Here is a 16,937-nt window from a genome sequence, read left to right on the forward strand (position 1 = left end):
CCAGTATATTCTGCTCATATTCAGAGGAGAAATTGTTAATAAATGCACCCCCAACTAACACGACAAATTGAATCTAAGTATATCCTGATGAAATCACTAAAATAAAGCCAACTGAGCGGAAAGTCTTTCTAAATAAACATGTCACATGTTGAATTTATTTATATCTTTTTATTATCAAATAATAAATCTGAAGGATCGTTTTTCTCATTTAAATATCATAACTTAAGATTACAAAACTGTCCACTTATAACTCTCATAGTTTTTATTGATATTTTTTTTAAATTTTATTTAGCATTTTTTCTTTGTTGTTTTTCATTTTTTCTATCGATAAATTTCTTAAAAATTATTAAGAACGGAACGGAAACAATTCAATGACGACGACATATCTCATTTTTTCTCATCTTGTGTGTGTATGTGGTATGTGTAGTATATATATGAATGTAAAAATTTTTAATCTACCTATTTTATATAGTGTACAAAAAAGAAACATACGCAAAAACGAGACGGGAACGGGGGAGGGGTTAATTGAAGTCGAAGCTATGTGTATTTGTGTTCCTAGAATTCCAAATGAAACAACTCTGTGGTGTCTACTAAAAGAAATATTGAGGAGGAGAGAGAAAAAAGGCAAACAGGCACATCATCCTTCGCACAATGCTATATGTAATGTAGAGCTTTTAATTTACAAGATCCCATGATAAAATACGCTATTCAATTTTTTATATATTCGTTAATAATATATTAATGTAATGCAATTAAAAACGGGACTATATCTTATATATGCGTATAAAGATGGGAAGGAGAAAACAAAGAAGTTTCTAGGGTGAATTGTAATCTGAATTAAGACATTATCCTTAACCGTTTTGTTTGCTTGCAAGTAGCTAGACTATTTTCAATTGGTTTACTCCATTCATGTTGCAACAGTTCATTGTATACAAATTATTGGTTTTACTCTCATCTGTTCCTGCTATGTAATTCCATGTGTGGCGTGGAGCGCTTCCACTTGCGGCAAAGGTAGTTACTGCCAATGAATAACGTTAGCAATTACGTGTAATGTGTTTGTGAACCTTCCCCTTGTTTCAAGTTACCAATCCGAATATACCTCTGGAGACGCTGCTTCGGTATGGTAGTAGGTGCTGTTCAGAAATGATAACATTTTAGAAATAGATGGATGCTTCCATGAATGTTTGTCTTCATTTATTTTTATTATTCTTCTCCATTTTAACTTAAATTGTTTGCCTTATATATCATCATCATTTTTTCATTATATATTCTCAGTGTTTGTGATTTTTATTCTGTTGTCTTCTCTGCCTTTGTTTCTTCCATTTTTCTGCTGTTTAATTGAAAGTTTTTGCATTTATTTTAATTATATTTTTTTCTCTCTTTGTTTTTTATATTTAAATTATGTTTAGTTTAAATTTTTAGATTTTAGCGATTGGCATTCTTTAGCTGATTGGACAACCAATCGAGACCTTCATATAGACCATCACCGCTTGTTGCACACGTCGCTTGGATGTACCAATTGCGATTTCTCAGCGAATGCAAACCTAACTTGTCGGTTATTTCAGCTGCGTTCATTGCATTTGGCAAATCCTGAAATGATACAAAAAGAAAATCGAATTAGTATAAGGATCTGTTCATTTTTTAAAAGGCAGTAAAATCGATCCGAAAAGGCTGAAACCGAATAATCTCGGTGCAAAGTTACCAGAAGGCGGAGAGACTTGTCCATTAGGAATCTTCATAAAGATTAGAAGATTTCCCAATGCTGTCGAAATTCTTTGAAAAATTGCTACTTTCTAAAATGAAATCTTTTTTTTTTTGGAAAACGAGGTAATCATACAGAACAAGTTTGGCTTTCAAGAATTCTTCGAAGTGTAACGTTCAACAACAAGGAGCCTAAGAACAATTTCCGTGCACGTTGGCTCACGAGGTTTGAACTGGGTTTAAGAATACACTCAAACTATTTCCTGCTTAATGTAAAAGGCGACTAAAAGAAATAGAAATTTCCAAAGTTTACTGCTACCGCCGAAGCGTCATTGATCTGACAACTACGACCAGTGGCTGAAAAAATGGTTATCATCGGTTTTTAGACTGTACCAACGATCCTCGATGTTTCTCTAATTTGAATTTCTGTAATTTGAGGTGGGCATTCTGTGGCGAAAGCAAGTGAGATGCTGGGACTGGCTCCGATGTCTGACTGTTGCTTATGACTGCCGCAAGATGAGCTTTCATGACTTGGAAGCCAGCATCTGGCAAGATGCAGCGTCTTGACTGTGAGACTCCGATCCAGATTAAATGCATGACAATTGCGGAATGCTAAACTACACGCAGCTGTGGAGAAGCTTCCTAAATATGATATTATGAACATAATGGGTGATCTGGATGCCAAGTTGAGCTGAAAACATCTTGCTCGGGAATGTGGTTGAGATTCCGATCTAGGTATCACAATTGTGAAAAAATCTGCTTTCTATGGACAATTACACACAATTCCAATGATGCTCACTGAAAGTTACATTTTATTGGTGACGGGGGGATGTGAATGTCAAAGTGGGCTCTGGCGACACCTTGGTCGGACATGCGATGATGCGCCATGATATTGGTGATCGTAACAGCAACGGTGAAAGGTTTACGACTACAACTTCCAATGACTCGTTACGCCAGCACACTGCTGGAACACAGATTCTGTCATGAGGTCAGTTGGGTTTTGACTGACGAACATCAAACTAAATCCACTATATCACTTTCGGCAATAGATTTAGGAGTTGTCTTCTAAATGTGCGGAAAGGATTTATTATCTGATGGTCCCCTTCCTTGATTTGCGCGCCGCTACTGTGACTTCTCGGACACGAGAAGAGTGTTGACCCTGCGGCGGTGCAAATTACTTTCAGACGCTTGCCTAGAATTAGAACTTTTAGTTACCTTTCTTTTCAACCGAGGTGACCTACTCACCAAAAGTTAGCTAATTACTAGAGGGTTAAGTAGAGCAGACTGGGTAGAAGAGGCAATCTACTCACAGCTCTCACAATGAGAAGCAGGTCAAATGTTGCATCTAAATAAACAAATCAAATATGTAAGCACGGTTTTCATTCAACTCCTGCTATCGACCTCAATGCGGACTGCCTCTGAGATCCGGCTGTTGTGCAGTGTTGCACGGCGCAAACGACGTAAACTCTAGACAACTTACTCTGGACCGCTATCAAAATTGTGGTGCGCATAAATTTGTCAGACGCAACCCCAAAAAAACACAAGATCTCGCTGACTTCGGAAATGTGAGGGTGGATTGATGAAAGTAAAGATTTAAGAGGTCTATTGATAGCTCCGGGAGGGATAAGTGTGTAAAAAAGTATGAGAAGTACAGGCCGCAAATAGCATGTTTTCGACCTCTTGTGATTAATATGGCAAGTCACGGCAAAAATACGGATCCGGACCACTCCTCCGCAAAGATAATTGCTAAAACTACCATGGGACTTATCAAAAAACAATACGAAAACTTGATCGTCGGAGAGTAGGATTCAGGCTCAATTCTCCCGTACCGACCACATCAACACCCTCCGGATCACCCCCCCTCCCCCCGTCCTTCATACATTTTTAGAAAACTTTAGACATTTTGAAGAAAATAATAGCCATTCTCAGAGCGACATGTGCTGCAAGGTAAAATCTTAAGAAGAATTCGAGGTCCAAAGCTACGGATACGTAGGCTGCTCAAAAAGTGATAATAATTAAAACTCTGGAAGAGACTGCTGAATCGTCCATCCTCATGTAGATGGACAAAAATTCTTCGGAGGATTCTTCTCTCGAACGCGGCCAGGAGTTCGCAATTTTTCTTGCCAAGAACCCAGGTGTCCGAGGAATACACTAGGACAAGCAAGATCATTGTCTTTTACAATAAGAGCTTTGATGATTCATGATGCTCGGATTTCGTCGTAGCTGTTATCGGTTGCGATTTTCAACCCTAGATAGGAGACATTTTCAACGGTCTAAAAGTTGTAGTTTCCTATTTTCCTATTTATTGTTTTCGTTTGCCAATGCAATTCGATGTTTTTCGTTCGTTGGTTTTTGACGCTGACGTTGCCAACATGTACTTCGTGTTGACTTCATTAATTTGTAGCCCAAAATCTCGCCCCTATAGCTTCCTGCTCGATCTGGGTGGAGATAGACTGTAAATCTCGGGTTGTTATTCCCATAATGTCAATATATAGAGGCGAACAGAGACAAGTCGCGCGAAATGCGCCCTTCAACATCTCATACCGAAGGTGTACCGCTGCGTTTTCGTGGGGAAGTAACCGGATCAGAACCGGAGATATATCCTGTATATTTACGATCAGGAATTGAAACATTTTTCAATGGAAAAGAACAGATTCATCACCTTTAAGAAGCAATGGTAAATTGCCGTAAAGTCGTGATTATAATTCCCTTCCATTTTATTGTTTCTATCAAAATCTTGTCCCTCAAAGCCCGCGACAGATTATTAGCACTCTATATTGATCACAATTCTGTGTCCTTTTACGAAAAAACTGTCGTAAAAAAAGACTTATAAAATTTTGCTGATAATGCGCGACCCTAAGTCCTAAAATGTTCGCACCATCTGTGGCCCACCCATGGTACAGTAAAAATTTTGCTTCTTTTGACTTCCGGCTTCCCAAACAACTGGACTGGAAATCAACAACAATCACAAGGTTACCAAAGCCGTGCAGTTGAAAAACTTCAGTATCTGCGTAAACAACAAAAAAGTTCATTGCAACTTGGGAATTTTTATGTCAGCGATATAAAAGTCCGAAGTTATATAGCAAGAGGCCACCCAACGCTTGTATTATGTTCGAAACTGACAGACGAACGATGTGGCTGAATTAAAGTCAATTGTAGACATGGCAAATCGGCTTACGATCAGCCTTCAGATCCAAGATTCAAATTCTTAACAGCTTTGAATGCCAGAAAAGAATGCAAAAAGGGATCCAATGGTATAGCTAGACCTGCAAGAATTTCGGAAATTCCTCAAACGATTTTGGATGCTAAAATCATGAAACAAGGGGATAAAACAAGTGAACGCCCACACAGTGCAAACATCGAAATATCTTACGTGTGCTGCATTTCATCGGGTCCTCGAGTGCAAAATTTAAGAGGGCCAGCGTTAGCGTTCGACGCCGGCTTATGCAAACTAAACAGTTATGTTTCTCTGTATGTTGGGATCGACATCAAAACACTCCTGTAATTTCTAATCGAAATGGAATGGTTCCACATATGTTACTAGTTGAACCCCAAGCAGACTCAAAAAAGAAAATAAACCATTGCGCAGAAATGCTACAGAATCAAGTGTCGAGAAACAAATCTTAACCTGCCACCGCTTCAATCAAAAGTGTTGCTCCAATATTCATCATGAATTCGGCTACTGAAAGTAACCAACTAGAATCATTAACTTATCATGGATTGGAGGAAGACGAAAGGCAAGCATAATATTAATATTAACTCAATGGCAGGCATTCTGACCTGAAGCGCAGCTGCTATCTGCAACGTCGACCCCCGGCTCCATGCCAATTGGAGGGAAATTAAATTTCCAGAAAAAACCAGAAGTCAAACAATTATTCGCTATGAGTCACACAAAACATGAATATCGAGTTATTACGATCAAAATTCGGAAATCGCATAATTTCCAGAAATGTATATGCAAGCTTTAAGATAGGACTTACGAATGAATAATGTTTGATTAAATTTATAAGCAATATCACGACCGTTTCGTTATGCATGATCGGATCACTTAATCCGTATGGATGAGAAAGATAAGAACCAGCACCTGAAGAATCATTGCAAAGAATAAAGTCGTTTAGAGACGGACACTAAAGGTGGTTCAAGATCTTCTTGGGCTGTGTTAACCAATGATGAATACATAGCAAGAACTATAAAAAACACGAAATGCTATAATTAAGTTAGGTATGTCGCAGATTAAATCATAATATCTGATTTTAACCACATTCATCGCTCACACTGACTCATAATAAATAATAAGCCATTCGATTTTCAAATGTTCTCGCTTACACCTAATAACGTTAGCACGCTCCGGTGCAGTTGTGTGTCATTTCTTTATCTTTATTAATATTTTCGTATTTGGATTTATCAGGCGCCTCGCTGAATCTAATACAGTCAAAAAACATGTGCTGCACTTGATAAAATAGTAATGTCCGTCAAAGATATTCTTAAAATTCGTGTGAAAATTTGATTTATTCAAACTTCAGTTTTCTTATTTAAGTTTATAAAAATTCTTCACGTAAGCAGAAAAAAGGAGAAAGTGTAACATATATCTCAAAATACGGCTCGTCATCGTTCACAAAGAAAAACTACGCGTTCGTTACCTTTTCGTAGGCAGAACTGAATTAGACACCTGATTTGAAATAGCCATTTAAGAGTTACAAATTCTCAAATATATCAATATATGTATAGGCGGGTACGATTCAATATGATGAACAAATTTGCTTTTTTATACTAGATCGCCATCATCACCTCAGCGGTACATGGATTCGGATTGATTTTTGAAATATGCACATGTTGCTGCTCGATAAATTTCAAGAGTATTCAGAATGTTTGCTTTCTACATTGAATTCCACTGATATATATTGAAGACCATACGTCAAAGTCAAATAATCTTGCACAATTTTTTCGTCAATATCCTAACTTGCTGGCAGTGAGTGCATGAAGACGTTATTTGAAAGAAGATAAACGAAGACGATAAATATAAATAACATCAGTAGCGAAACAACCAGATATTATACAATAAGCTTGGGCATTTGAAAACATATCCTCATAGAAACTTTAGTCCATTTGTATGTGCATTATAAAATTATTTTCGACTTCGATTTGGATCAAGGAAGGTTTTAATTCTCTGCTTTAATATGAATAAATCTGCAGCTGTCTCAATGAATGCTCTCGATAATCACAATCAGAACGTGTCGTAAGCGGTTTCAATGCTTCAAGAACGGTAACTTTAACGACAAAGGCCGTTATAGTCATCAAAAGATAAAACTTACGACATAGAGCTGAAAGCATTACTCAATTAGCAGGAAGAATTTGGTACGTTCATTGAGAGCACGTTTGTGTGTAATTAGCTGCTGAAAGGCAAAAACAGAGGATTTATGCATCGAATTGCGACTGAAGTTGAAAATGGGTCAATTATGATAACTTTAAGACTAGAAAATCATGGGAAGTTCCCGGCCGTGTTCCTACGCAAATGATGATTCCTGGTGGTCGTGATGCAAATGGAGGATTTTATTCGTCTGGCGATGCTGGAAGCTTGTCGATGGCTGGGACATGTTCCGAACCCCAAATGTAATATGGCCATTCTCACCGTCAGCCAAGCGGCCATTAAGACCACTGAGTGTAAGGCCTCTTCCAGGCCAGTGGGGCAGTGTCGGAATGCCTTCACCAGTAGGGGCGGCACACTGAATGTAACCCTCCACCATTTCGCCAGACTTGGCATACTTTACAGTTTGCATTGCCGAAGCTGCGAAGAAGAGGGAGAAAGCCTCAGGCACTTTTTCTGCGATTATCCAGCGAATTAAGCTACCGATAAAACAGCGTGAGGAACGCATTGGCTCGCGGCGCATCAAATGGTGGTGATTGGTGAGAAGAAAGAAGAAACGATCTCGCTCATCAAAAATAATCTCGAGCAACTTGTCCAAAAATGGAATGATCGTCTCATGCAACACGGTGTCAAATTGAATCTAAACAAAACTGTGAACTTTTGACGACCGATCCCCATGAAACAGAACCACCCGAGACGTACAAACTGCCTTCATCCAGATCGAGCAGGCGGCGCGAGATCTTGGGTTGCACATCAATGAAGGCAAGATGAAATATATGGCGGCAACGTCAGCACCGAAAACGAACCAACCAACAACACCAAACCGCACTGGTCAAATAGGAAGAATAAGGATAGGAGAATACAACTACTGTCAGCGGCAGTGATCTGCCCAGAACTGAGCGATTTAAATACCTCGGGTCAACACTATATCAGCCAATGGAGAACTGCGTTATGAAATTGCTTCCCGCATTAACGCAACCTGGATGAAGTGGCGTTCCGCAACTGATGCTCTTTGTGATCGATGTATCAACAAACGTCCCAAATCTAAAATTTACTGCAATGTTGTCCGTCCTGTCGCTCTCTATGGTTCTGAGTGAACGGCGTCTTGCGGTAATGGAGACGAAGATGTTAACTTGGACTAGTGGCGTGACACGTTTTGATCACATCCGAAATGAGGATATCCGCGATCGTTATGGGTTTGCACCGATTGTGGAAAAGTTGCGAGAGAGGCGTCTTCGATGGTGTGGTCACGCAATTCGTGCTAACGAGAATTCACTTGCCAAGATTGGTCTGAACATCGAAGTCGATGGTAAACGACCAAAAGGCAGGCCTAAACAAGCTTCGAGATTGCACCCAGATCAGGCTTTGGATAGAGCCAAATGGCGAAACCGATCACGACGAGCCGACCCCGCTTGTGAACGGGACAACTGCAGAAGAAGGAGACCCAGCTCTCTAACTAGAGTTAGGTTACAAACACTAGATAAACCATGGTTTGAAGACTTTAGGGAGATCTCTAGTTGCAGGACAAGAGGGCTGCTTTCCTTTGTAAATGTTACTGGCTGGCTCCTCGGCTACTGATCTAGCTAGCCAAATTTATGTGCAAAATATTTCGGAGGGTTAAAGTGAAGTTTGAAGTGCTTTTAAGGAGGATCTGCAATGTGCACTGGCCGAATCCCAGGCGAATTCAGGTCTACCCATTTCGATTTACTTAATAATAATAATTGTTGGCGCAACAATCCATATTGGATCAGGGCCTTGAAGTGTGTTAGAGCACTTCATTCAAGACCGTAACGGTACACTACAGTACACTGTAGGAGACAATGTAGTCAGCATTGCGCTCGCCCGAGATTATTACCCTGATTTGACTCAGGTACTCATTCACAGCCAAGTCGACTGGTATCCGACGTCAAGTCACGATACAAATCCCACTGCGACCAGCGAGATTTGAACCGCGGTCTTCCGTATGACAACCCAGTGCTCTAACCACTGAGGAAAAAAAAGAGATAGCAGGCTGTATATTTCTCCGAAAGAATATAATCAAAACTATGACTTAGTTTTCATTAGAAAATCAATTCCCCCTCCTTTAATAATTGAACCCTTACCCTGGAATTATGAATTTAGACTCAATTCATTGCTTCAAAGGCTTTCAAAATCCAAATTGCTAGATGCGATTATAAACTATCATGCACTTGGTTTGCTACCATTTGGTTAGATTGTAAAAATAACCACGTTGCAAGAAATTTATATGAGAATACTTATCAACTTACTTGTTTGTTTGCGAATATAAGTAAAACTGCATCTCTGAGTTCGTCTTCTGCTAACATCCGCATCAATTCTTCTCTGGCTTCACCAATACGCTCTCTGTCATTACTATCAACGACGAAAATAAGACCCTGCAAATAATTGAAAAGGTATCCATCAAATATTCCTATAATTCATTGCTACGAAAAAGGGTGTCTAATGTTAATGAAATGAATTAATAAAATATGATCAGTCCCGTCTTGAAACATTGTTAGTTCGCCAACATATTAAATTCTGGGAACAATTTTATATCATCATTTTCGAAGATAGATTTTGCACAATTATGAGAACTATTATTGCTGCTCTGCTTTGAATGCATAAAACTTTCATAAACTACTGTTTTCATAATTGTGCTAAAATTTTGTAACAAATATTTCTAGATTAAAAAACCGAATGTACTCACTTGTGTGTTTTGGAAATAATGCCTCCACAATGGCCGAATCTTGTCTTGACCGCCTACGTCCCATACTGTAAAGCTAATATTCTTGTATTCTACAGTCTCGACGTTGAAACCTATCAAATTGAAAAGATACTTCGTTATAAACCCTTTTGAAAGCGAAGTGATCAACTTCCACTTACCAATAGTTGGAATCGTTGTAACAATTTCACCTAATTTGAGTTTGTACAAAATTGTGGTTTTACCAGCGGCATCTAAGCCTACCATCAATATTCTCATTTCTTTTTTACCGAATAAACTTTTGAAAAGGTTTGCAAATACATTTCCCATTTTGTCGTTTTTGTAGTGTGTTTCTGGTACTGATCTTTAAATATTCGTTTGTTGTCCTTAGTTTTATAGATTTTATCAAGAATACTACGTCTACAAAGATGACGGATAATTATGTTCCCTTTTTCCAAATAAAACAAACAAGGTGGTTCCTCGTAGGTAAAAAATCTGCAAAGAAGAAAAATAAGAGATTAATTTTAAACGTGCCGTGCCGGTTACATACAATGGTTTATAAATCATCTTATAGAGTTTTTTCGATTAGTTCCTCAACCGCGAAAGGCGAAAAATATTTTTGTTCCACATTTGAGCATTGACTAGAATGCACATCATAATCTTCAAAATATATTTCAGTTGTCCAGTCTAGCAACCAACTTTTCCAATGACGTTCCATCTTTGTCAGAAAGAAAATTATCTCATTTTTATGCTGTGACAAACTTATAAAATTTATCACTACACTCTTATCACAAAAACGCATGTTTGATTTGCACTGCTGAGACTTTTTTATTGCTCTACGTAATTACTAATTTATGTATTTGAAAATGAGGAAATAACGCAGCAAATCGTCGATAATTTCAATTTCTAGTAGCAATGAAATGGCCGAGAGAAAAAATTTGAAAGTATAAAACACCGAAGTATCAGCATGTGAAAAGTCTTTGTTACTACGTAAGTTACCAATCAAGGTTGATATCAATCAATTTTTGCATCAATCGAACACAGAAGTGATAAGCGCTTTAAATTTAACCGCAAGACTAATCCACTGGATACATGGGAATGAAGTGGAATTTTTGGAATTTATGATTAGGGATTTTTAGATTCAAATTTGGACTGTGTAGTAACAGAATCCAATTGCGTACTATTCATGGGAACATATGAAATTTAAAAGGGCAACTCTGCAGCATCACCATCCCTATCTTTCCTTCAGGGGCAGCATGATTGATAACAAGAGTCAATCAATCTCTTAAATAAATACTTTTAGTCTATATAATCTATCTATTTAATATAATCTATAATCCCCCTAATAGATAATCGTAATTTTGTCTCCAGCTGATTGGATTACTTACGACATCAGCACCGTCTGAATGAGTTGGACATTAAAAGTTTGCTTGGATAATGAAAACAATGATACTACTTTTGCTTGACAAAGGAAAGATAAGCAGTAGACAAACACTAAAAATAAATAGCATATACAACGTGGTCCATGACGTTTCCGAAAGTCTAGTCGCCAACTAAGGGAAACTTAACCCAATTCCAAAACGCAATTAAAACGAAGGTGCAACTTTAATGTTAAAGGCATGGATGCACCACGAAGAAGTATTCTCAGACTAAATCCACACTTGGGTACAAATGTCGATTACTTCGGATGTGTTATGTACGTTCGTACGTACGCGTCAGTGGTCCGACCAACCATAGCAAGAAGTAACTGATATCACATGAAAACATAGACACTGCGTCAGAACCAAAGCCTAATCTGAATGTGATACTTACTTTGGAATGTTTTTGAGGCGAGAGACAGACCCAATGTTGAATTTAGTTTCAAGCTAAGACACAAACATAATCCACCATAACAGTTAAACATGTTGAAGGAGGCAAGAAAAGCCCAGACATCCCACACACTCGATTAGTTGTATGAGATGTGACAATTAAGTTCGGGGAATTGACTTATGACTCGAGAAAAGGCAACAGTGCGTCTTCGTCTCCAATCGAAATTTGAAGTCAATAGCACTTCTGGTGACATTACAAGCAAACGTTATGATCCAAGTTTTTGTGAAATATAGCGAAAAACCCGCGAAAATTCACCAGAAACTGTGGACCTTATTTGGCGTTGACTGCATGTCGAAAAAGCGAAGCGCTTCAAGAAGAGACGCAAATCCTCCTAATGACGTGGGTGTTGACCGCCTGCCCGCGTTTATCACATCTGACCGGGGTCTAAATATTTGTGCATTGTCTGACGATTTAAACATCAACAAATTCACCGATCGCAGGATGTTACACGAGATTTGAACATGCAAAAGATTTGCGCAAAGATAGTGCCAAAATCGATAAAAAACATCACACCGAATATCAATATGCGAGGATTTATTGCCACACATTCAGAGATATGAGACCTAGATATTTGAGTACGATGATGAGAACCATGGACAAATTCAGCAGGAAATCTAAATGTAGGATATGCAAATCGCGACTCAACACAATTTTAATCGTTCAGCGGCATTATTGTGAATATGTGTCTGCCAACCAGACAATGACTGGAGATTTCTGTGTTTGCGTCGTGGAGCTGCTACTGGCTGAGTTAACTTCGGAGGATTACCTATGGTGCTTTGTATCATCATCATCAATGGCGCAACAACCGGTATCCGGTCTAGGCCTGCCTTAATAAGGAACCCAGACATCCCGGTTTTGCGCCGAGGTCCACCAATTCGATATCCCTGGCGTCCTGACCTACGCCATCGCTCCATCTTAGGCAGGGTCTGCCTGGTCTTCTTTTTCTACCATAGATATTGCCCTTATAGACTTTCCTGGGATCATCCTCATCCATACGGATTAAGTGACAAGCCCACCGTAACCTAGTCATGGTCATCTATGAGCGATAGATTTCGTCGTTATGTAGGCTAAGGAATCGTCCATCCTCATGTAGGGGGCAAACAATTCTTTGGAGGATTCTTCTCTCGAACGCGGCCAAGAGTTCGCAATTTTTGTTGCTAAGAACCTAAGTCTCTGAGGAATGCATGAGGACCTGGCAAGATTATTGTATTGAACAGTAAGGGCTTTGACCCTATGGCGAGACGTTTCGAGTGAAACAGTTTATATACGGTTATTTTAAACCCCTTACATCAAACACATCTAAGCGCCAACATTATCGGTGTCTGGCAATGTGTCTCAACTCTTCTACTCCACTGTTCTAGGTCACGTAATTCTAACTCGACCCACAAGTCAGCAACCCCGGGATAGTGGGTTCCATTGCATGGCAAAACCCGCAATAAAATTATCACTTTTCCTCAATATATGGCTGCTATTTTGTCTCACCTCACCTCGTCTCCAGGTGCCGTTCGCTAACAAAATTCTCCATTTGTTATTGTCTTAGGCCAGAATACTTTGATGACATGACACAAACATGAGTTGATGGACGTTTGGAGCTCCCGAGTAACAGTGGCGCTTTCCGGGTAATTTTCCCATATAGAAGCACAGAGAGAACATTGGCACGAAACCGCACCAATTTGATGTTAGTATTGAGAAAAACCCCTTTCGAGGGATTCAACAGAAATAACAGGCAACGAATGAGAAAAATTAATGTATATATCAATAAAATAGCTGAATATTGAAAGACACTTGAGAAGGTTAAAATAAAAAGTGTACATTACACATCCAACAGAAATACCACTGCGTCCACAAAAAGTAAAACAAATTTTCAGTTTAGATCGTGCAGGTAAAATGCACGTCAACTTTTTCCCTAAGTTGGCAATACTGACCGACATCTGTGACAAATTTCATGCCAAAGCGTTTATTATTTCTTGTTTTACGTTTGGCTTTGTACAACACTAAAATTGCATTGCATTGCTTTTTACAATGTTTAGTTATATTGAGCAAAAAAGGATTAAATTTTACCTAGAATAAAATTTCGGTTGCAGAAACAATCAGTATGATAAAGGAGGAGGAGGAAGCCTTCAGGAACCTTGCTTTGTTACAAAGGAATGCCTGTAAGTGGTATAAACAGCCCAAAGGCGTGGTAGAGATGAAGGGCGTTCCAGACGACCATCGATCTCCACCGATGAGCAACACGTTATGAAAATCGAAAAACTTGTGCTTGTCAATCTTCGAATGGAGACCTATTTGACGCTGTTGGAATTTCGAAAGAAACAAGCGTCGCACTAAAATCTGTGAAGAGATGTCTTTCTGACTATCCACAAACGGAATATTACCGGAGATGTGACTTAGATTTATGTTCACAATTTGGAAACCAGCGGCCAATCCAGTGAATATCGTGCAAAAATTGAGTGGCGTGGGTGATTTGCGTGAGGCTAGTCGCAAGAAGAGGCATAAATTGTGGGCAGTCCTTGGTTATTGCATCAGGACGAGTGCAGTGTACTCGATCTTTGTGACTTTTTCGGCAAAAATTCGATGCATATCGGTCCCCAACCAACGTATTCGCCTGATTTAGCACTGTGTGATTTCTTGCCAAAACTCAAAAGACCACAAAATGGTTTTGAGACGATAGAAAAGATACAATGTGAATCGCTACGCATTATGAAAGCCATTCCGAAAAGTGATTTTAATTTTTGTTTCAAGGACTGGAAAATTCGTTAGCGCAAGTGTCCGGAATGGATTACTTTGAAGGCGACGAAATAGATTTCGAAGTATAATTTTAAATTATGAAATAATAATTGGCGCCACTTTTCGAACACAGTGGGGACAAATGCAAGCAGCACTTGTTAAGATACAATAACAATCGGCCCTCTTACATAATACTCCTATACAACATTTTTTATTATTAAATTGCTACATTTCTCTGAAAAACATGCGCAGTTACATGTTGATCTGTCCTTCCCTTGCAAAACAAAAAAATTGGCAAACGTAGTTATTATATACTTACTATATATAAGGAAATTAATGGAAATATGATGAATATATTGGGAGAGGATGCTCCTTTATAGCAACAGTATATAGATGGGTAGCTATTTCCAGACTTTCGGGTCTTGCCTGCATTGCAGATAAGTAAATAAAAATAAATCTATAGGAATGAAACTGCCTAATGGAGTTTGATTGTAGAGAAGTCAGACCAGAGGCACTTGACTGCAATTAGACCATATGCGTTAATAGAATTTGAAGATCGACAATTATAGCGATTCGCAAATGCCTCCTCTCTTTACACCATACTATCTACCTTACTTCCGTAAACCATACAACGTTCATTTCCTCCTCCTAATAAAACAAAATGGGACCATCCTGAGGCGTGGAAGTAAGTCCCTTTAAAGAAGCCCATTACAAGTTCAACATGGAAGAAAATCCTTCGTAATATCCATAATAACATAAGCATATCTAACACAGCAACCATTGCGACACTCTCTAAACAACACATAGGATACCATAAAACGGAAAGATGCTATTAGGAAACAGGAGAGAAGAAAAATGAAACATATTCAACATACGCATGCAAATAATTGTCAAGAAATCTGAAGTTATTCTGAATCTTTCTTTCGGAGGATGCTTATTCAACTTAGTACTGGAAGAAAAGAGATGCCGTTATTCTGTAAAGTCAGTCAATTTCACTTGACTTCAGCATTATTACAATCGATAGATTCTCCCTTTTCAATAGTCTTTTAAGTATTATCGAAATCAAGTATTAAAGAATCTACGCATTCATTTTCGCTGGTATCATGAACATCTTCGCAATATGAATAGATTCTTGATAATGTAAGTGCTAAATGTATACTTGCACACGTGAAAGGGGTGATTTTTCGAAGAACAAAGATGGCATATTAGTCGCAGTTCAAGGACTTGGGCTTTTGATTCAACACACGAAAATTATAAAGCAATTACTATAACACTTAATCTAGTAGGAAAATTGTTGGCGGAGCTAGATGGCTCTTAACAGGAATTAATGTAATGCCAAAAAAGAGTGCAGAAAAACTTTCAAGTTTCAAGCAAAAAATCAATGACTGTGATCGAGTGTAAGTGATCAAAGTGCAGATTACAATAATTGATATATTGCGTTGTCACCCTAAAGTAGGTAAAATAAAATGTATGATTCACATAGCAGAGCGATAATTCAGCGATAATTGAGTCTGACAAGTGCATTTTCGTCGAACTGGAATTTATATCAGAAAAGAGTAGAAGATAGGGATATTCACGTTTCGAAAAGCAATTTTCAAGAAATACGAATGGTTCAAAATCCAACAGAATTGTATTGCGTCAAAAGCGGTGGGAAATTCACTTCTAGTTTACATCTGTTACTACTCTGAGTAGAAGTACGTCTTATAGATAAGGCTTGCGTCTAATCATATGCTCCGCGCTTCGAACTAAGATGTAATAGCTTTTTGAATTTGAATTTCATGAGGATACAATCATTAGTAATTGCCGGAAATCTCCATGCTTTCCCTTGCCTTAGAACTAGAGAGGTTCGTAGTAAAACAAAGCATATTTTATCTGCAGAATAAAGAAACCGAGCTTCTAGTCTCTTTCAAAATAGTAACCCCGGCTATAGGCTTATCACAGAGCACAGTATGAAGTGCGATAATAATGAAATTGACTAATATTAAAAAGTGTTGGGAAAAAACCAATAGAAGGGAAAAAATTGTGTGGATACCAATATACTCCACAAAGTAGTAGATGGAAAACATTCATAATAGACAAACAATTTAGATATACACTAATGGCGCTTCCTTGTACAAAGCAAGGCTTGATTTGCTTGGAACAAAACTCAAATTGTATAAAATTTTAGCTGACCAAATGTTAGGACTTTGAAGGTTCCTGATACAATCACTCATTTTAACCTAGTTAAAGTTTACCGATTGAGTAGACATACAGAGTAGGCATGGACATTATACAGTAACCATTCTCATGCCGAAAAGCAAGCGTACTTGCGGCAGTTGTCCTACTGGAAAACATACGGTTGTTGCAGTCTAAAATGGCGTTTTGTTACAAATTAATATAGTATACATTACAGCATGCTTCCTTTTTATATTTTAGTCAATAAATACCAATCTACCCACTTTGTTGGCTCGTTAAGATTCCCGCCACCATACTTGATAGTTACATGTATGCAAGTTCTAATCTGTTATTGGACTCCCTATATACATACTACTTTCTATTAAACCCACGATAACAAATCCTCCTGCCACCAGTGAGATT

General features: G+C 38.4%; 1 protein-coding gene across 4 annotated transcripts in view; it reads right to left on the minus strand.

The window, feature by feature from the left end:
* Positions 1-215: 215 nt before the first annotated feature.
* Positions 216-16,937, minus strand: part of LOC119650343 (ADP-ribosylation factor 1) — a 42,304-nt gene continuing 25,582 nt past the window's right edge. For 2 of the 4 annotated variants that reach the window (XM_038053011.1, XM_038053008.1), the window contains exons 2-5: positions 9,947-10,259; positions 9,771-9,880; positions 9,334-9,459; positions 216-1,590 (exon numbers count right to left, since the gene is read on the minus strand). In XM_038053011.1, coding sequence (XP_037908939.1) covers positions 1,426-1,590; positions 9,334-9,459; positions 9,771-9,880; positions 9,947-10,094 — 549 coding nt within the window. In that variant the 5' untranslated portion in view covers positions 10,095-10,259 and the 3' untranslated portion in view covers positions 216-1,425. The remainder of the gene's footprint in view (positions 1,591-9,333; positions 9,460-9,770; positions 9,881-9,946; positions 10,260-16,937) is intronic. The other 2 variants (XM_038053010.1, XM_038053009.1) reach the window with 1 other exon arrangement.

Source organism: Hermetia illucens, chromosome 2 (assembly GCF_905115235.1).
Source record: "Hermetia illucens chromosome 2, iHerIll2.2.curated.20191125, whole genome shotgun sequence".
In the NCBI taxonomy this organism is placed as follows: Eukaryota; Metazoa; Arthropoda; class Insecta; order Diptera; family Stratiomyidae; genus Hermetia; species Hermetia illucens.